The following is a 22,177-nucleotide window of genomic DNA, read 5'->3' as shown; positions in this document are numbered from 1 at the left end:
CCATATTGTGTGATACTGCTAAACCCAAATTTCTAATATGGAAAATAAACCTGTTTTAATCCTATTGTGTCTAAATTAGTGCATCTGTTTCCTGATTATTTTTATTTTTTTAAACTTATTTATTTTTATCATGTACAGTCATATAGAAAAATTTAAAATATTTTAGTGCACAATTTCTATTTATTTGCCAAAATATAATATGTGCCATAACTTTGCACAGGCAACAGATTTTTTTTTTTTTTCCCCCAAATATGCTAATTTCTCTGTAGAGGATATGTTCACTAATTTTCACCTAGAAAATCAACAAAACCTCATTTGACCCAAACTTTTGCAAACGACTGCATGTATAAGCACTTTGAGCACCAGGTTCACTTGCATTAACGTGCATTAAATGGCCATTTTTGCGAATGTTTTTGTTTATTTGTAATGAGTAATGAAAAAAGAGCACCATCATGTCTGATGGATGAAAATGAAAAACATCATCAGATGTTGCTCCTCGCTCTGCTCTTCCTCCACTCGGTCCCGAGTGTAAGGAACGAGCTGCTTTAGCTGCTTTCGCAGGGGTTGGAGATGCGGCCAGAGAAGATGAGGGTGTTGATGGTGGACTCTCGGATGAAGAGCAGGAACGGCCGATTGGCGGTGAAATTCTCGCGATTCAGGTTGAGGGAGCGTCCGAGGGCTACAACAGCCGTGGCAGCCGCCGCCTCGCTGCCCTCCTCGTTCACCTGTAACATCAGCCGAGCTCCCGTTACACACCAGCACTGATTCACTGACCACAACAAAGCTGTCTGAGTTACACCGTTTGTACTGATGTAGAAACTTTTTTTTGCTCACATTATTTAAAACCAACTATGCAACCAAACTGTTAACTGGTGAAACTTTAATCAACAGAATTTGGGTTAGGATTAGGTTTATGACGTTGAGTCTAATCTGCAGATAATACAGGTAATGATTTGTTAAGTTTCCCTGTGAAGACCTCTCTACCTGAAACATACTTAAAACACCTTCCCATCGACTTTTATTCTGTAGAAAAACTTGTTTCTGCCAGAAACAAAAGGTTTTGTCCCGTCTCTGTTTCTGGCAGCAGTATGGCCAAAAAAATGGCTTTTTTAATATCTCACATTTTGGCTCATGTTGCAATAAATATTGATTTTTCTTGAATTTTTGACGATACGGCAATGACCTATTTTTTCAAACTTTTGACGCACAATAATACTTTTCTTAATTTTTACAGTATTGACGTATTGAATTTTTGATGTCTTACAATAGTTACTTATATTCTTGAAATCCTGACCTGTGTTACAATAATGATTTTTTTTTTCTTAAAATTTTGACTAGTTAGAATATTGATGTATTTTACTGAATATTTGATGTTACAATAATGATTTATTTTCTTGATATGTGAATGTGTTACAATTATGATTTTTTTCTTGAAATCCTGACCTCTGTTACAATAATGAATTATTTCCTTAAAATTTTGTTACGATATTGAGATTTTCTTGAATTTTTAATGTATTACAATAATTATTTTCTTGAAATTCTGATGTTACGATAATGAGATTTTCTTGGGTTTCTGACATTTAAATCCTGGCTTATGTTGAAATAATAGTTATTTTATTTGATTCAAAACAAACTTTTAAGACAATAAATCATTATTTCAACATAAGTGGAAAAACAAGAAAATAAGCCATTATTGAGATGAAAAGTCATAAATCTGGACTTTTTGCAGTGCCAAAAACAGAGAGGGGAAAAAAGTTTTCCTTGTTTATTTTCCACCTACTTGGTGGAAACCGTATCCATGATGTGCTTTAAGTCTGTTTTCTGTTCTTTTACTTTTTGTGCCAAAATCATTGGCAGTGGTCAAGAACTGGTGCAAATGAAACCTTTAGAGATTAGGTTGAAAAACACTTCTTTTTCAGGCAGAAGTCCTCCAGACCTTGAATGCACATTGAGTGATTACTGGTAGACAGTAGATGGTCAGTCAGTTACAGCTCTACCAGTGATTGTAAAATACAGGACTGGATTCATGTTCTGGGTTCGAAGATCGCTGCTGTAACTTTAGGGTTAGAGTTGAACTTAAGTTAAACATCTATAATACACCTACAGTGAACCATGAGAAAAACACTTTACCACTGTTCTACTCAGGATGAAACAGGAACTTACTTCAAGGAAAGCCTTGTGGTAGGCATCAGAAATGTAAATGCCATTGCTGACATCCTCCACTATGCCTGAAAAACAGTGCAGACGATGACATCACTGAACTTTGTTTTTATTGAACCACAGCTGCATATCAGCTTCTGAAAGCAGACGAATGGAGGTCTACCTGGCAGACTGGCGTGCTCTGCACTGAAAAGATGCTCTAGGCCCATATCCTGCAGCTTCTCTTTGAGGCTGAAGCTGTCCTCGATGCGGAAACGGGGGATCTGCACAGCCACTGTTGTTTCAGCCATGGCGGTCAACCAACCAGTGAGTTTCTTAAGGGTTAGACTTGTCGCCACCTTTATTAAATAGATATAAAAGTTAGAAATACAGAGACAGAAGAAAACAGTTTAATAGTTTACATTAGAGACGTCACTTAGAACACTAGTTCTCAGTGTTCTCACTAGTTCTCTTTGGGCCGTTGTACAGTGCACGTTTGCATTGTCGCTGCTCTAATACAACAATAACGGTGGTGATATGCTAATTGTTTCAATTAGAGATATGGGAGAAAACACAAAAAGTGCACAGAAAGCTATTTCAAAAATGAATTTTCCTCACTTTTTTTAAATACAAGTTTGGTGTAGTATGTAAACATTAAAGTTTCAAAACATACTGTTCACTCACTTCTATACAATATATATGAAAGCAAAGCTGCAAAATTTTGAATTTGTCTTTGTGATGTCACAAAGGCCAACACGTTAACATATATCCGCCCTATCAACCTACAGCAGTTTAGCCCCGCCCATTCCCATTGAAGTTATAAAGCGTGTCTCAACCCAGACTGCTTTTACAATACAGGGCAGCCAATCAGAACAGAGGTCATTTACATATACCAGCCTTAAAAGGCACAGAAACAAAACAGCCCGTTTAATTCTAAGGGATAAGAGAGGTTGAAAAATGGTAATGTAAAAATGCATTATGTATATGAATATGTATATATTTATATTTTTGGGACATAAACTGACATGAACATCATTAAAAAAGTAAAAAAAATAATAAAATGCAAAAAAAAAAGGAAATGGGCCCTATCAAATAATCTTATTTGTGTGGTTTCTGGCACTCTATGATAAACTGTTGTCTATAAAAATGGACAAATTTGCCGAACGCTAACGGCTGCTGAGCTTCCGTTATTCATTAGCTACATTAGTCTTTCATGAAGCTAATCAGTGTTATTGTAAGGAGCTAATTACTCCAGTCAGGAGTGCTAGTGTAGTGCTGTGCATGTGGATACGACTGGGACCTACGGAGTTAGAAAATCATACCTCGGACAGCTTAGTGTCTTTAATGGGCAACACCAGCACCATGGAAATCCCCCCTCCATTGTAGGGCAGCTCAAGCACCTTCACTTTGTCCTCTGGGAACTTTCCGTACCTGTATTTGGCCTCCTTGTACATCATTTGCACAGGGCACGTGTGTGACTCACTGATGTGGAATTGTGATGACATAACATCAGCTTTGTCAAACTTATTTTTCCACTGGCCCTGCAATGCAAAAGAACAGAAAACCTGCTTATTGAAAACATACTCGAAGCATCTGTTCATTGGCTTGTGTTATATATGGAGGCCCATTTCTGCCAAGTAGAAAAAGAAGACGCCTCCCTGCTTCTGGCAGGAATATGTGATGATTTTATTTCTGTATAAAATTGGATTTTCTCAAATTATGATTTATGCCAAAAGGAGTTACGATATAATTTTGCAAGGAGAAAAGGGATGATATGAGCCAGTCCAGGCATATTCAAATGGACCAAGTCTCTGCTACATGATGTCCAATCCAGTTCTGAACCTTGTTATATTTTTGTGCTGTATTTACACCACTGTCACCGAGCCATGACCTGCGGCAGTGAGGCGTGCTTTCAGAAGTTAATAAAGCACTTTATATGTCTGCAACTTATCTGTCACCCCTTTTTTGTCTAAAACAGCAAACCCAAAGTAAAAGGAGCGCTGTCCCACATTCGTTGGGCTACAGTCGTGATCTTGGTCTCATTCGAAAGGTAACACGCTCAGGTTTTTTCCCCAATAGAATAACTGCATGAATTACTGACAGAGTAACAGAGGCTAGAATGGAGGAGTTTATTTCTGACTGAATCACAGATCTCTAAACTGATCTCTGACTCTTGCCATGTTATCAAGACCACATGTATTGGATGATGATGTCTCTGTGGATAAATTGCTGGACGATCTCAAGGTGAGGAACCACAGATTTGCTAGCGTTATGTTGCCAATGAGATTATCATAACTGCTGTGAATAATAGATGGTTTGTGGGAATTAAGGCCGGAGATTCCAAGCTTTCTAACGATTTATTGTATCACTGTATTGCTGGAAGGGCGGCACGGTGGGTAGCGCTCTCGCCTTACAGCAAGAATGGCCTGGGTTCGATTCCTGGCCAGGCGACCAGGGTCATTTCTGTGTGGAGTTTGCATGCTCTCCCCGTGTCTGTGTGGGTTTCCTCCGGGTTCTCTGGTTTCCTCCCACAGTCCAAAAACATGCAGTCAGGCTAAATTGCCCCTAGGTGTGAATGTGTATATCTGTCTGTCTGTCTGCCCTGCGATGGACTGGCGACCTGTCCAGGGTGTATCCTGCCTTCCGACCAATGACAGCCGGGAAAGTCTCCAGCACCCCACCGCGACCCAGAAGGATAAGCAGTTTAGATGATGTGTGTGTGTGTATTGCTGGACAATTTGATGCATAAAAATGATGTATAAAAAGACAGAAGTGGACCCTTCGATGGCAGTGTGTCGGAAGTACAGTGACCTTTATATGCAATGCCATTGTTTTAACTATTGGTTAATATTATTTTTCTCCACCCACTGGTGCACAGTGACGCAATAAAAAAAGAGGCGGGGAAAAAGTCGTTATATTTTGATGGAAGATTATGGTGAAGAAATAGTTAAGTTTTTTGAATGATATATGATGAATCATGCTTATTATGACCAGAGATATTAACCAACAAACGAAAAAGTCCAGTTGGATTTCAAGTTCACTTTTAAACATGATTAAACTAGCCATGGTGCACCGTTATTAAGCTTCTAATTAAGCTTCTAAGTATTTTTTTATTGAATTGGTATTGGTATCGGTCAATACTTAACTCAAAGTACTGTAACTGGATTGGGGGAAAAACTGGATCAGGATGTCCCTAAGTAATAACAGTAATAATAATAATAAAAATAATTGTATTTGATTATAAAAAATAACAATAACAACAAGAATAAAAATTTATATTACATGACCAAAGAGACAAGCGAAAAAGTAACCAAAACAATATAAACAAAATCAATAAAAGGAGATACCTTTATTATTATAAATTTACAGGGGAACACAAGACACCTCAGTATATGATTTCAGACACAGAAGGAACTGTACAAGCACAGAGTGAAGAGGTGTGTTTTGGTTTAAATGCTGACCCAGATAGCACGCAGACGTGGGCCACTTCTGGCAAACATAAGGCACTGCTAGCCCACTGCTGGCACTGGCAAACTGCATGTGAGCCAAAAGTGGCCCACATTATAACATGCTTATCTGGCCCACATGTCTTAAAACAGATCTGGCACAGATTATGTTGGCCAATGTAACATTTTTAGGTTAACTGAAATAAAATAGTCCAACACAATCTGCCTCAGTACTATGAGCACCACTAACTAAATAACTTTGCTTGCAATTAAATTCAGATGTGTTTTAAAATAATTTGTTGCTGACTTAAAATTTTGTGTTTACTGAACACCAGATAAGCAAGTTAACATTCTGGCACCCGGACAAAGTTGTTGTGGTCATTTCATAGAGGTATGTGGGCCGGATGAAAGCAGTGCAGTGCTGTGAAAAAGTGTTTGCCCCCTTCCCGATTTCTTCTATTTTTTGCTAATTTGCCACATTTAAATGTTTCAGATCATCCAACTAATTTTAATATAAGATAAAGACAACACAAGTAAACACAAAATGCAGCTCTGAAATGATCATTCCCTTTATTGAAGATAAAGATTTATTCAAGACCTATATTACCCATGTGAAAAAGTAATTGCCCCCCTAAACCTAATAGCTGGTTGTGGCACCCTTGACAGTAACGATTGCAATCAAACATTTGCGATGACTTGTGATGAGTCTTTTACATCACTGTGGAGAAAGTCTCGTCCCCTCTTCTTTGCTGAATTGTTTTAATTCGGCTACACTGAAGGGTTTTTGAGCATGAACTGCCCGTTTAATGTCCTGCCCCAGCATCTCAATGGGATTCAAGTCAGGACTTTGACTCTGCCTTTTGAGCTGTTCAGAACATGCTTGCTTGTAAGCTTTGGATCATTGTTCTGCTGCTGAATGCGTTATTCACCTGGTTAGTTTATGTCTCTGGTCAGCTCCGGTTTAGCACAATTCATCACATCATATAATTTAAAAGACAAAATATATCAAATTATTAATTTATTATTATTCAAAATGTGATGAATTTAGCCCCGCCTCTAAAACACCTTCTGAGTTTTGATGTAACTGCACATCAGCAGGTGGAGAAAAATAATATTAATTAAAGATCCTCTTTGATACCACATGCACATCATGGTACAGAAAGAGAAAATGCATTATGATTTTCCATTCATGTTGACTTTAAGAACCTCTTTACCTTACAGACTTGCCTACCTTAAAGTAGATGGTGTTGACCAAGACCAGTACAGCAGTGGAGTCTATCGAGCCCTGTGGCAGGGTGTTGTTTATTTTGCCTTTTGTCTTCTCAGAGATCCACTTGTTGATCGTCTGCCTCGAAAGTTCAGGTTTCTCCTGAAGGAAGTGACCAAGACAGATTAATGCAGGGACAGAGGCTTGATTTGAGTTACGATTTATGGAACATTTAAGAAGGTGACCTTGAAATTGAGGGGCAACAGCTTGGCTCCATAGACCACTTCACTGATGTTCTGGAAGGTCTCGCTGAAAGTCAGAGATTTCTCTCCGAACAAACGGTTGGCTGAGACCAGTTCTACGGTGTTGTGCTTTTTGCGGTAGAGGCGACAGTTCAGCTTAGCAAAGAAGAAGTGAACCTGGTCTGAGGTCTTCTCCTTTATTGTGTCAAACTCAAACACCTACAAGTGGAAAGCAGGGGCTGAAAGTCAGCTTTGCTTCTTGTAGAGAAAAATCAAGTTAACGCAAATTTCCCTGTAACCCAAATGTGGCTGATCAGCCAAGACGTTTGGTGTCCTTTGCTCGTTTAGTCTGGAGCTACAAGTCTAATGTAGCTGCCTAGTTATGGAAGCTTATGGCCACCAATTAGCACTGTGTAACCTACCTGCCTAAATCATCATAAACTTGCCTTATAACTTTGTTGAATTGTTACATAATTTTAAATTAGCCTTGCTAACATGGTTTCTGACATTGTATGCTAACGTAGTTAGCTAATGAGTTCAGTCAGGGGTGTAAGAGAAAACAAAAGAGCAAAACATCGAGTCTTAAAGGGAAATTCCACACACAAAAAGCTTGTTAAGATTAAACAAGGTCAGTCCAGTCAAGGTCAGGCTTGATGTGAAATGCTCTGTTCTGGAGAAACTCAGCGAGTCAGAATTGTTTACAATGGTGGTGATAGGAACCAGATGTCTGAAATGTTTAATGCCTTTAAAAGCTCCTTCACAGAAAAATATAATATGAAATGGATATGAATATGCTGCCTGATGCGTGGCATTGTTTTTCAATTGGCAATTAGGTTTTGGCCTAAAATGTATTTTTAAAACCCCTTCATGGTTGAGAGGACTATGCAGGGAAAAAAACTAAACTTTTTTCCTTATTTATCACTCTTTTACCACCAACATTATATAGCAAAATTGAAAAAACTATAAAAGACATGGTCATTTTGGATAGTAAATAAAGTGACTATATTTGTGTTGTAGACATTGTGACCTCTGGTTCCTATCACCACCACTGTAAAGAAATCTGAGTCAGTAAATTTCTCCACAATTAAGTATTTTACCATTCATTTTGCAATTTTATTTTACTACTTTACTATTATTTTACTATTTTACCCTTATCAACATTATATATCAAAACTGAAAGAAAAAAAATATATATAAAAGACATGGCCATTTTGAATAGTAAATGAAGTGGCTACATTTGTGTTGTAGACATTGTGACCCCTGGTTCCTATCACGACCACTGTAAGAAATCAGTCAGTAAATTTCTCTACAATTAAGTATTTCACATCAAACCACTCTCTGACTTTTTCATATCTTGACGACTGAATTATGTAGGAATTTTGAAAATTCCCATTTAAGTAATTTCAAATGCAAAATGTAAAAATGGACAGATTTGCATAATAATAATTGGTAATAAGTTTCCATTATTTGTTAGTTAGATTAAAGCAACAGTCAAAACTAAAAAAGTGAATTTTGGGCACCAAACATGACTTGGCTGTGTCACATTAAGGGAAAAATGTGTAAATGTGTTGCTACACTGTCATTGTAAAAAATGATAAGTTAATCATTTTCTCTACTTACTTTCATGATCTGCTCCAGTGTGGTATTGCAAGCCCCCAGCTTTGTCATAGCAAAAGCTGTGGAGATGCTGAGGGGAGACATGAAGATGTTTTCCTCATCAGACTTGCCCTTAGAAAGCTGTTTCAAGAGGGACAAGGCGAAGTGGCCGTTGGCATTGGACAGTTCCCATACTCGGGGGTTGGTGGACTCGGGGATCTTCTCGGGGGGCTGTTCAGTCGGTGATTCTGCATCATCATGTACGTTTGGGTTACGATAGACACACATTGGCTGCAGGGGCAGGTCCTTGGGCTTGGAACTGCAGATGTCTGTAATGGCATGAACTGAGCAGATGGAGAAGATCCACAGAGCTCCTATAAAGGCCAGCAGCTTCATTCTGATCTAGAGGGAAGAGTTTTGAAGATGTTCTTTACACATTTAACGAGAACCTCTTCAGGAGATCGAAATGTAGCGTCAGAAACCTGTAAGATTTAATACCAGCTTTACAACTTGCTTTGTTCTGAAATCCCATTTGAATTTGTAGACCACCTCACAACAACTGAGTTCTGTATTCATTAATACAATCAATTAATTATTACTGAGAGTACTGATAAATGAAGTAAGACCCCAGTTCTGTTTAAACTGAGGGGCTGGCGACTTATTTTCTTAACAAACAGGCTGAAAGAAAACAGGCTAAACACACTTAATAGTAGCTAACACGCTTCCTTAGTGAGACATATTTACAAGTAAAACAAGGAAAAAATAAAAACAAGCCGCATTTTGTCAAAAAATGAAGCACTACACTAGTTTGATTTGGAATTTCTGAAACATGATTCATTATTTGTTGAAAGCTCAATTTTAAACATAGCTGGGCCAAAATGCAACATTTTCTTACACTTTGACTGCAAATGTAAGAGAAAAAGACTTCATCTGAACTGTACCAAGTGTGGAAATGAATGTGTGGAACCGTTAGCTTGATGCTAACACGACGCAGGCAATCACACTGAGGTGCCTATGGAAAGACGCGTTATCATTGCGGTATTAATTTGGTGAATAAAGACAGAAACTACTTTACTGTGTTAAAACACTGTCATGTTATGATATTTGTATCATTATATGACATAAAATTTAATAAGTTCATGAAGTTACTGCAATATACAGTGACAGGCGATTGAAAGGTCTCCTTCCTCCACAGCTGCTTAGCAACAGTAGGCAGCATATTGTAAAGCAGGGATGTCAAACTCAACCACTGACAAAAATAACAATCTCAACAAATCCATGGGCCAAAGAACACCTGTGTTTTATTTCGTTTTTTGAATAATATAATAATATTTTGCTATAATCTGATATATTCAAATTTTTAAATGTTTAAATACACAATATTTATATATACACGCACATCACGTTGCATTGCATGCTGGGGATTGTAGTGCAGCACACTACATTCTAATATTAATAGAAAATCTAAAAAATTAATTCGTGAACAGGATAGGATTATGAATAGGATTAGGATTGTGTGTTGACTAAAGGAACTAACCTACATTTATCCACCTTGTTTTTCACGTGACCACCGTGTTTCAAGATTGTGGCTGAAATATCACATGACAGTTAGGGAACGGAAGTGTCGGTCCTTACCGTTTTTCGCAAAGTTTAAGAAAGTGTGCTTACTTTTTAAGTTATTGTTTTGTCCCATTTAAATGTCCTTGAGGCATTTCTGGGACAACGTGCAGTTTGTGGTTGTCTACGGCGGCGTTTTGGGGCCTTCGAGACTAAAGTCGTAATATTTGGAGGATAAAGTGGGCTGCTGTACTGTAGGGGGGCTGCTATAACGCGTTGGGGTCTCGGTTGCTGTACTGGCGCCGGAGCTCCCCTCACTCCTGTCTCTCTGTGGATCATTTTGATCATCATTCTCACTGTCTGTGAAACTTCATGCCCTCTTTGAATGGCGCGGAGATGTAGCCCCCGATAGCCGTGTAGACGACCCTGCCTGCGATTCCGTCTGGCTCTTTACTCTAGATAAACTCAGTTTCCTGCTCAGCCGCTTCTTATACTAATAACAGGCTGGTGCTGATGTGCCAGGAGAGACAGGGAGACTGAGTGTCTCTTTATGGGTGAATCGATATGACAGTACAAGTCCACCAACTCCTCACCGCCCATCACTTTAACAAGGGGATGTGCTGCCTTTCCTTTGCAAAGCCTTTGGCCACAATATTGCGACCTTTCCTGGTATTAATGCCACTTTAATGTCGTAATTTTACCCAATTATTTTTCTCGAAAAAGTACTTTTATCTCGAGATATTACGACTTTATCCTCGAAATATCATACCGTATGACTTTTTTCTGGAAATATTAGCTTACGACTTTATTCTCGAAGTCTACTGTTTTTATTTTTATTAACAGTGGCCCTAAACCGCCGTCGTAGGCTGTCAGTACAGCCGAGTGACGATTAGTATAAACAGGCATAGCATAAACAACACAGAGCTTCAGCAGACATGAAAACCTGGCTTCATAATGACACCTTGAAAAAGGTCAATACTTAAGAGTTCAAATCTGAGCTGAAGTCAAACCAGTTGGTGAACTGCTAGTTTACTGCTAACAGACTCGCTTTAACTGGCTTACACCTTATATCCTCTTTATAAGTGGACATATTCTGCCTGGCTAACTGGCCATAAGGCTAATGCGACAATAATAAAAGACAGACTTCAAGTTCAGACCTTTAAATAAAGCATTGCTTAAAAACTGAATTGTCTGTTAGCTACATGTCTGTTACGAACTAAAAATATCTATGTATTTAGACTGACAAAGCTAAAAATCCCAAATAGCGCTGAGCTAATCTTGACGCTAGCTAACGCTCCCATGATGAACTTACGGGGAGTATTATCGAAGCACTGCTTTAAAAACAGATTTCTACATTAGACATTGTGTGTAATGACATTGCTTTATGGTTTCCTCTACCTGACTGTCAGTGTAAACCCAATTAAACACTCTAAATGAAATGACTTAAGTGTGAATAACTGGTGTAGGCTATAAATAAGGGCTATGAAGCGATCAGGTTCAGGCTTCTGTTCACAGACTGATTAAGCAACAAACATCGGCTCACAAGCATTCGAGTACCCCAACAATAAATATCACCGATAATTTTATTTTTTCCCACATTTCTATAAGGTTAGGACGCTATAAGCATTCAACACACTGTCAGAGCCGCTTTATAAGCAGCCTGGGCTCTTCTTCCTCCCCGCGTTGTATCAAAAACACGACTGCTAAACACCAGAGGGCGCCCGCGAACGAGTCCTCAATGTATGGGGGTAAATGAAGCTAAACGGTTAAAAATGAAAAGTTAAAATAGTTCCTAATCTCTTGCCCAGAACCTTCCTTTAATTTTAAAAAGTAGAAGTTTGTACTTCACTAAAAAAGCAAAGAAAACCTACCTGTATGTTTCCTTTTTCTACAGCAAACGGGTTTTGGGCAGCAGGACGCTAGCATTACTGCTACTGAGTGTTGATTGATTGGCTGTTCGCGCTCAGTGACGTCACGGAGGTGCATGAGACGCCGTTTTAAACTCGAGTTCAAAAGCGTTTAAAAATATAACAGCGGTGTTAAAATGTTTTATGCTGTTATGTGTTCAGAAAAGAATAAGCTACTTCACCTCATGCCAAGAACTCCTTACCTGAGATAATATCACAGTTACTGCATGGCCTCTACTGGTTTATAACATCTTCCAGAGTGGCTCAGCCAATCAGATTTTAGGACTGGAAGCATGTTCTGTTTTGTTTTGTTTTGTTTTTTAATCATAATCATATTATTTGACCTGTTTTAACATGAACGTCATGTGATAAAGTGAATAAAAAGGAAAGAAAACATTTCTGGAATATAAAGAAACTGACACAATATGAGACCAGCAGCAAGTACACATAAGACTGTCAGTTAAAAGAAAAAAAAGCCAATAATCCAATGTCAACATAATAATCATTAGTGATTTTGGAAAATGAGTTTCTCCGGCTGGTAGAGATGCTGGAGCCGTGCTTCTATAAAGCGATTTTCTGTTGTGAAAAGAGCTACACGAATAAAACCAAACTGAAATGAATTTCCTCTTACCTGTTGTGGCCGTAAATCCTTTTTAGAAGGTAGTGCAGCGTTGTGCACTGTAACAACAGCAAGTGGACACTGCTCTGCAGACCAGGTCAGTGCCCCACCGAGCACTGCAGCAGAGCAATTTACTCAGCTCAACCTTTGAGCTATTGATCAGTTTGGTCTTGCTAGTCCACTCCTGAAGAGATTCACTCTGTCTAATAGTATGTAAACGACCAAATATGAGGCCACACTGGAAAACAGAGTCTGCCAGCAGTTTATGAATGAAAAACAACAAAAGAGAACATCCATGATTTTTATTACAGACTAGAATAGCTAGAACCAAGATCTAAAGAAGTGTTCTACACAAAATTCACCACATTTGATATATTATGTCATCAGTTTGAAGAAGTTGACCAAGCTCTCTGTAACTGGACGAAACTAATTAAGCATCTAGTTTACTGTTTGATGACCAGAAGTCTATTTTCAAATGCTATTTTTACTTCTGCTCATGTTTACATTCATTAAAGGGGAAGTCCACCAATATTTTCCAGCACAACTGCATTGTCAAGCTGTAGACAAAGTCAAGCAGAGTGGTTTGTTGTGAAATGATTCACTGTAGAGAAATATGGCAAATCAGATTTTCTTTACAGTGGTGGTGATAGGAACCAGGGGTCACAATGTCTACAACACATAGCCTTTTTATTTACTGTCCAAAACCATCAGTGTGTAGTTATTCAGAAATCTAATGTTAATACTGGTAAAATTGTTGTAAAATCAGAATAAATGTCATCTCTTTGGGAACTATTTTGCCCCGCAACACCCTGCATGTACCTCTCCGCCAGGCTTTAGACGTCTGGTTCCTATCACCACCACTGTGAACAATTCTGAAAGCATTTCCACCCTGAACGACTTTGTTTACACCTTAAAGATTTATTTATGCCGAAATTTTGAAAACATCTGTGGAATCCACCTTAAGAGTCTATTTATTTAATGGTTCTATTCCAGTCCTTTACATTTAATTCTCTTTTTGGGGGGGTTTAATTCCATTCTGTTATGTTTTGCTTTCACATCTCTCAGTTTAGAGCTTAGCATTTTCTTTTAGACCACAACAGTCCAAAAAGAGAAGAGTCTACGGAGTCTCACAAGCTTCAGTTCCTGTATTGAGAGATGCTGGATGTACTAAGAAGTTCCGCCGCAGTTCTAAAGGGAAACTTTGGTTGTTCGTTTACTTCTCGTTGAGTCAATATTTAATTGAGGAATGATCTTACTAGAGGATGGGGTTGGGATCCTCCCACCAGTTCTGTTGGTGATGTCAGCAAAGGCAAACAAAAACTACAGGTTTTGGCTTCACTCAGCCAAAGAGCTAATCAGCTCACCAACCAATCAGCACCCCATAGCAGTAATGCCAACCAATCAGAACTCAGTAGCGGTAATGCCAACCAATCAGAACTCAGTAGCAGTGATGCCAACCAATCAGAACTCAGTAGCAGTGATGCCAAGCAATCAGCAGCCAACCAATCAGAACTCAGTAGCAGTAATGCCAACCAATCAGCACTCAGTAGCAGTAATGCCAACCGACCAGCCCTCAGTAGCAGCTCACCAACCAATCAGAACTCAGTAGCAGTAATGCCAACCAATTAGAACTCAGTAGCAGTAATGCCAACCAGTCACAACTCAGTAGCAGTAATGCCAACCAATCAGAACTCAGTAGTCCTACTGCTCAGAACCCATTTGCTTTAATAAAAGGAAACATCCAGGTAAGTTGTCTTTGCTTTTTGGTCCTGGACAAATGGCTAGAAACTATTTTAGCTTTTTGTTTTTAGCCGATGAGCTTCATTCACCCCCATTCATTGAGGACATGCTAAGGGCGCCCTCTGGTGTTTTGCAGTCATGTTTTTATATAGCAAGTTAAACAGGAAGTGGCCAGGCTCCCCTTAAACAGGCTCTGCTAAAATACGGCGAATGTGCGCTGCTGTGAGTCGCCCTGTAAAGCCTGAAAAAATCAATTATAAGTCTTTAAATATTGACGTCATGCACACAGGCTCAAAAAGAAGGTCCAGCTTAATGTTTAGGTCTCAAATGCAAAATCAATGTACTGATGAAGATAGTAGATAATTCACTCACATCCTCAGAAGACAAGTCCTTCACCAAGTTTTGACCGAGTTCTCTTTGAGCTCGTTTACACCTTGCATTAACGTGTTTCGTGTCCGGTTCATATGTGGAGGATCTTTGGCCGGATTCTATTTACACTTTTCACTAAAACGCATCTCCAGTGTGACCAGATGAGAGCCAACTGTACTTTCCCCTACGTGAAAAGCACATGCGTTGATTCTGCTTTGCTTTACTCTTTTCCCAATTATGATACCAGCGAATTACACATGTGCAATTACACATACCCACCAGAGAGGTCTCCAAATCCAAACATCCATAATGCAGCTTTAATATCTTGAACAAATGATGTCAGATAATGAGTTATTAAATTTCAAGAAAGTCAGTAATTGCTTTGGGATAATATGTTAATACTAAGTCATTAATTTGAGATAGTAAGTCAATATTTTGACACATTTTTGCCAGAAACAGAGAACAGATCATTTTTTTCCTCCTCTACCTGGCAGGAATGGGCTTCCACATTTGTATCTTTCCTAAATATACTTACATTCAGACATCAAACTCTGTGAATAAGGAAGCATAATACTGTGACTCTCGCTCTTTGTCTTTTCTAGAACATCCTGTTCCGAGAGGCTAGAACCACAGCTCCGCCAAAATACAGACTGTTCCTCTTTTCTTACCCACAAGGCACCTGCTTTATTGCACTTCTTTTTAAGGACGGATCAGTTCTCTTATCTGCGAACTTTTGCCCTGGATGCAGCACTGCTCTACATAGCAGCATCACAAACTAGCTATGTGAACACATGTTAAATTTGCTCTGTGATGTAGCACAGCCAGCAACAGAAAGGCTTTATAGTGGTGGATCATGGATTGTTACAATGTTTGGGAGTTGAGTGTCTTGATTTAAATCTGCATGTGGTTCTCTTTTCAGCTACTTCCAACACCTGAGGAATTTTATCCACCTACGTCTAAAATCTAAATGTCGGGGAAAAAGACTAAAACCTTACTTTTAAAATGCTATTTTTTGGATGTCTTCAGTAAGTGGGGAAATACTGAAAACGTATCTCTAATTTGTCTTCAAATGTTATTAAACAAATTAGGTATATGAGTATGTTAAGTTTGAAAGTCCGATTCTTGGCTATTGACCACAATACACATTTCCACTGTGCATCAGTTCGTCTCAGATGATCTTTAGCCCAGAGAAGTCGGCGGCGTTTCTGGATGCTGTTGATAAATGTCTTCTAAATGCAGACTTGAACCGTGTTTACTGATATGGGTTTTTCTAAGTATTACCAAGCCTGGGTGGTCATATTCATTACAGGAGCATTTCTGTTTTTAATGCAGTGCCATCTAAGAGACGAAGGTCACGGGCATTCAACATTGGTTTTCGGCCTTGCCCTTTACACACAGATTTCCCCAGATTCTCTGAAACTTTCAGTAAATCTTATGGACCCTCAATGGCCTCATTCAGCCATATCTTCCTAGTTTTTTTTCTTAAATTTGTTCTTGAAAAAGGTGTGTAGATTCTGTTCTTACCCAAGAAAAAATCCCAACTAAGAAAACATTGGTGAATTGGTCAGAATCTTCATGAAAACTGCCCAAGTGGGTTTAAGAAGAGATTTCATTTTAAGAATGGTTGATGAAGCCCAATGCTCGTCAACTGTTGGGACTATTTACCTGTAGAAAGGCATCAAATTTGGAATTAGTGTCTATTTACAACAATCAATAGAGTTGATAAGGTAAAATGTTGTATAGCTTTTTTTTTTCAATTAAATACCTGTAAATGACAGTTCACACATCATTGCTTTCCATTTTGTCATTTTTTGGAATTGAGTTTGTATCAACTGAGCTTTAGACAGGAACGACCCCTATAAGAAACTCCTGTTTATTCAAATTTCAGCTGATATTTTCTAAACAATCAGAAGAAAGGTAAATACAATTAAAGAACAGCTTTGTCATTAGGTCATGTCAATAACCTGCCTCCTACACTACCCCATTTTATTTAAACCCAACTTACCATTTTTAAACATGCCAGATGTCAGCATTCTTCAGAAAGAGCTAAAGGATACATTTGGGGGTGGTTTCCTGGAAATCAATTAAGGCTAATCTTAGACTACACTGCAGTAAATCCTTTTTAGTTCAGGTTTAGGCTTAATCTGGGAAACTAGTCCCTAAGAATGCATTAGTGGTGGGAAAAAGAAAAAGAAAACCGCAGTGGTGTACAATATCATTTAATCACAATCCCTGCCAGTACAGAATTATTGTTACACATTAAGTTACACTTTTTAAATAATTCACTTTTTCTTGGTTTATCTAATTCAAACATCCAGTCATTTACCCTCCTTCCTTCCTTCCCTCCCTCCCCTCCAAAGGAAAAAACCAATTGTATTATACAAAAATGCAATCCAAAATTTCACACAGTGAATTCTTTAACATAAAAAAAAAGTTCAACAGCTAAATCCACATTTGGAGAAATATAGTCCTAAACATTCCTTAATGGAGTATAATACAGTATATAATAATAAAAAAAAACCTTATACTGTTACTCATGTTGCAGTTAGTCATGTACCTTAATTTAAGCAATCTTATGCGCTAACTTGGGAGTAATCATCAAAAGCAATTACATTTCCCAAGATCAAAAAATTCACAATTAAAATATCAATAATAATAAATGCAACAACAGACCCACATCACAAAAAACAAACCAACATGTGAAGGGAAGCAACAAGCATGTTCAGCGTGAACAACAAAGAAGAAGAAAAACAAAACAAAAACAAAAACAAAACACTCCCATCGGGATGCTATCATCCATTTCAACACACCGTCCTACAGCTATGAGCTAAATACGCCTGTGTGGGTGTGCAAACTTCTTCCTTCTACTACTACTACTACTAAAACTACTTCATACTGTCCATTCCGAAAGGCATGGTCAGCGACGAGTCTTTCCTGACCCAACTGTGCACTCTAATACTCATCTGTCCAACTGGACTCCCTCCCACCACCCACTACTTTCCTCTCTCTTCTGTTTTTCTATACATTAGTAGTTTGAAACATCAGTATTAAAAATCTACAAAATGTCCAAAATCAAAATTAGACATAAATGAGATCAACATTTACACTTCTATTAGCATCCATGATCAACATTTACATTTCTATATTGGGGGGGGGGAGACCTCCAAGGAGAGACACTTGAGGCTTTTTCACTTGCGGCTGAATATAAATACGACATTGACACTTTGAGTAAAATGAACAGGTAAACAATTTGGTTCCCTTTTACATTTAAGAGAATCCTGCCAATTTCTTACAAGCTTCTTCAGAAATTATTTGGTGAGATGTAATTCAGAGAGGCCTCATGGAACGGCTCATTAAGGAGACAATGTGGTGGTGACAGGAACCAGCGGTCACAATGTCTACAGTGCAAAGATGGCCATTTTATTTACTATCCAAAATGACCAGTGAACCTACACGTGTCTGAGTTTTTATATGTTGATGGTTTTTTTATACAAGCTTTCTTCAGACATCTGGTTCCTATCACCACCACTGTGAACAACTGATTCACGTTTCTCAACAGTGCTTTTCAAATCAAACCACTCTGAATGACTGTTTACATCCTGACCATCTAATTACGTTGAAATTTTAAAAAATTGGTGGAATTCCCCTTTAAGATGTTTCCCCCACTGGCTGATAGGAGGATGTATGTGGATGTTGCTTTGCAACAATAGATAAAACAGCTAATCGTTAACTGACTGATGAATGCAATAATTCAGTACGGAGCCCTTCGAAGTGAAAGACTAGTCTTATCACCGCGTTTCATGTAAAGAAACAAATTCAAACCAGTCAAGAAAAAAAAATAAAAATTCCAACACAACACTCAAAGAACTTGCCTGGATGTGGTCGTTTCCCAAAGTGACCCACTGAACAACAAAAATGTGTACGGTACCAGACCCAGGACTGATGGCTTGTTTAAACAGGATAAACCCACCTTTATGTTCACCCATCAACTGCTAGAAACATCATTAAACAAGGTCAATAAACCTTGTATTGACAGAGTCACTATGTTACTAAGTAGAAAAACGATGCGGAAATATAAAATGTTGCACCTCATAATCAGATAAACTTCTGCAATCACTGACCGGTCAATAGTCAATACCACTCAACATGTCGAAGTGCCCATATTTCATCCGCATTAAGGGATACAGGAACTCTGTGTATAAATACATCATGTCTTTTCACATGTCCTCGCGTAAGAAAGGGTACTGAGCACTCAGTTATCAACTGGTTGACTTAAAGGGGGATTTCACCAAATTTACAAAATTTCAGCATAATTCAATGGTCTACAGTATAATAAACCTGAGAAACTAACTGTTCTTTGGGGGGTATTTTGCTTATGTATCAAAATAATCTATGTAAATGTTAAAATATTGTCTCAGGCAGCAACTTTTTCAGATAACTTTGTGAGGGAGTATTAAATGCTTCGGACCTCTAATTCCTATCGCCACGACCATGAACAATTCAGACTATTTTTCTGTCGACACAACAACAACAACTCTGAAAGACTGTTTACATACTAAATATACACCTAGCAGAAATTTTGAAAAATGGGTGAAATCCCCATTTACAGAACCTACATACATTAAAGAACATACATGCATACATACATACATACATACACACACAAAACTGATTAAAGCCTGTAGAAAGGCATCAAAAACTGGGGAAACAACCAAAGAGACACCCAACTTAAGAGTACACTACCTACAAATGGCCTACAAAGCCCTGAATCTTGGTCACAGAGAATAAGCTGAGCATGAACGATTTTCCTAAAGACATTCACACACGATTAATATTCACCACGCACTGCAGCCTGAGAAAGTCCATAATAATCAAACTGGCTAATGATGCAACTAAAGGCGCAAGGCACGGGGTGGTCTCCCCTCAAGTACTGAAGAAACTTTTACTTTTTTCCCCCACTACACGGCGATGTGCTGATCCGGTGGTTCTATTCTGCCACAGCAATAAAGCCAAACCTCAACAGTTGCGAAATTTGTAAAACTTTCATCTCCGCCACTGTATATCTATGTATCTGAGGCGATCAGGTGCAATCTTCACGACTGCTCAAATGTCAAAAGCTCTTACGCAAGCGATAGTAACAGTTAAATAAAATGTGCACCCAACAGGTGCATTAAGGATGCAGCAGAATGTCTCGAGAGACCATTAAACAGCGGCCAATAAAACTGCAAAAAAGAAATGAGCACAAATACAAAAGGTGAAAAACTGTGTTGAATCATCTATCTAATCTTAATAAGACGTCAACTGTGAGTAATCAAGAGATCTCCACATGAAGAAAGTCCATTAATATGGAGCAGCTCAGGCTACACAACCTTCACTGCCTCAGAAATCAATGCCCTGATGAGCTTGAGTGTTTATATCTATTAAGAGAAAAAAGTCCTTTTTACTTGCTGCGGTGTTGCTCCTAGAACAGTAGGGGCTACATTCATAATTATTCAGAACTCGGAGCTTGATACTGCAACTCATCCCAGCCAAATAAACTGATTTCTTAAAAGAAATAACAGCTTTAGGTGTTAGTGCCTTCATTTTCAAGTTATCAACTGTCACCACAGGTTAAACTAACAGGTTGCTTTGCTGTAAACTACTGACATCACCATTAATCTTTCATTCCTTAAAGATCTGGTTCAACAAAAAAACAGTATCATTTATATGATTCTTCCTTTACTCTAGAATAGCGAGGCTAGATGTGATCTTGGGTGGAATGTGGCTGCTAACAGACTTAAGTGTGAGAACAAAATAAGAATGAAATTTCTAATGCCTCTGGCATTGAAGGCAGAGCCCAAAGTAGGGGGCAATAATGTGCCTGTCAACACTATCAGATGAACAAGCCCATTCTAAGACCATGGGTGTAATGTTAGTTAAATATGTAATGTACCCCTGTTATCTTCAGGATTATATATATATATATATATATATATATATATATATATATATATATATATATATATATATATATATATATATATATATAAATCACTCCTCCAAGACTGAAGAAGCAAATGTTAGACACTAATAATTAACAATTATCTAAAACTTTTTAAGTGAATGAATGTCAGAATATAATAAAAATAAATGCTGCTGTCAAATAGTACCCAAACAAAGAATGTACATCGTTCACCCGATGTTGAATGTTTGTCATTCATGCTACAAAATCCACCTGCAATACTCGCAACGTCTTTACTACAATGTCATATTTTGGATGGAAATGTCACATTAGTTGTTAAATAGTTCTTTGTTGTAGCACTGCTGTTTAGATGTAGTTCACAACTCCACAATCATGACACCACCTGTCCCTTCCCAGTTTATTCCAGAGAGTCAGGATAGGCAGTTTAAGGGAAACCCCTCAAACCACTTATTCTCAATCTCAGTTACTGAGACTCCCTGCTTAGCACATTTTCGTGGACTGCTTGATCTAACACACCTGAATAACCTCACCAGCTGAATAATTAAGCCCTTTCTGAGCGGAGTCATGTGTGTTAGAGCAGAGAAAACACAAAAACGTGCAAGCCACAAGGACATCCACTGAGCTTGTACAAGGTGCATTAGACCCAAATCCCCACTGTGGCCTCTCTGGAGAAATCATTAACTTGCCAATCAAAATGTTCCAGCAACTTCACAGAAGTTAAAAACAACAAAGTTTTTTTCAGTTTGATCAGAGGTGATTAGAACGGTCGTCTCAGACTATGTGCAATTTTATAGAACAATCTGTATCCTAAAACAGCCAGCTGTGTAAAACAAGTAAACCGTTTCAGAGGGGCGGGAGAAAAAGGCCACACCAGATCAGCACCTTAACCGTAATGTTGAACCAACATTATCATTTTTGCTGAAAGATCTGTATTTAGATCTGTACGTAGATCAAGGATTTCACTGATGAAGTGAGAACAGAATGTATAAACATTCATAAAACAGAATGTGTCCTTATATTTTGTCTCTTAGACTGTGGTTTTCCATCCTCAGGATGAAGCATGTACATATCACTGTTGAAAATTTAAAGCTGAGAAGTACATTAGTGTATGATTTAAAAGCAAAAACTAGGCTACAAAAGGTGAGTGGTCTTCTGGCTTTCCCCATAAACTATATATAGGACCTGTTTCTAAACACCTCTGGGCAAAAACGATGTAAGTTTTGGACGCTCAGCCTCTGCAGTACAAAAGTATGACAAAATTACACCAAAATAAAATGGGTCCAGGTAAATTTGGCTATATTTCTCCAGGTAGGCCAACACAGCAGGTAAAGCAACCAGATAGCCTAGGGATTTGTGACAAAGCGCAGTCACTACTCATGCTAGGAGCTGCAAT

The 22,177-nt window shown here is 38.3% G+C and overlaps 1 protein-coding gene across 2 annotated transcripts; it reads right to left on the bottom strand.

Moving 5' to 3' along the window:
- Nucleotides 1–398: 398 nt before the first annotated feature.
- serpinc1 (serpin peptidase inhibitor, clade C (antithrombin), member 1) lies at nucleotides 399–12,883 on the bottom strand. 2 transcript variants are annotated; one of them, XM_036586563.1, is made up of 8 exons: nucleotides 12,726–12,883; nucleotides 8,655–9,032; nucleotides 7,038–7,253; nucleotides 6,817–6,954; nucleotides 3,462–3,680; nucleotides 2,324–2,498; nucleotides 2,164–2,228; nucleotides 546–725 (listed from the first exon to the last, which is right to left on the bottom strand). In XM_036586563.1, the coding sequence occupies exons 2-8, from the start codon at nucleotides 9,024–9,026 to the stop codon at nucleotides 546–548; spliced, it is 1,365 nt and encodes a 454-aa protein (XP_036442456.1). In that variant the 5' UTR covers nucleotides 9,027–9,032; nucleotides 12,726–12,883. The 2 variants fall into 2 exon arrangements, with proteins under 2 accessions (XP_036442457.1, XP_036442456.1); XM_036586564.1 differs by lacking the exon at nucleotides 12,726–12,883 and having other exon boundaries at nucleotides 399–725; nucleotides 8,655–9,026.
- Between the last annotated feature and the right edge of the window lie 9,294 nt (nucleotides 12,884–22,177).

Source organism: Colossoma macropomum, unplaced genomic scaffold, assembly GCF_904425465.1.
Source record: "Colossoma macropomum unplaced genomic scaffold, Colossoma_macropomum, whole genome shotgun sequence".
Classification (NCBI taxonomy): Eukaryota; Metazoa; Chordata; class Actinopteri; order Characiformes; family Serrasalmidae; genus Colossoma; species Colossoma macropomum.
The sequence above is the reverse complement of the archived record's forward strand: the minus strand, read 5'-3'. Positions and strand labels throughout refer to the sequence as shown.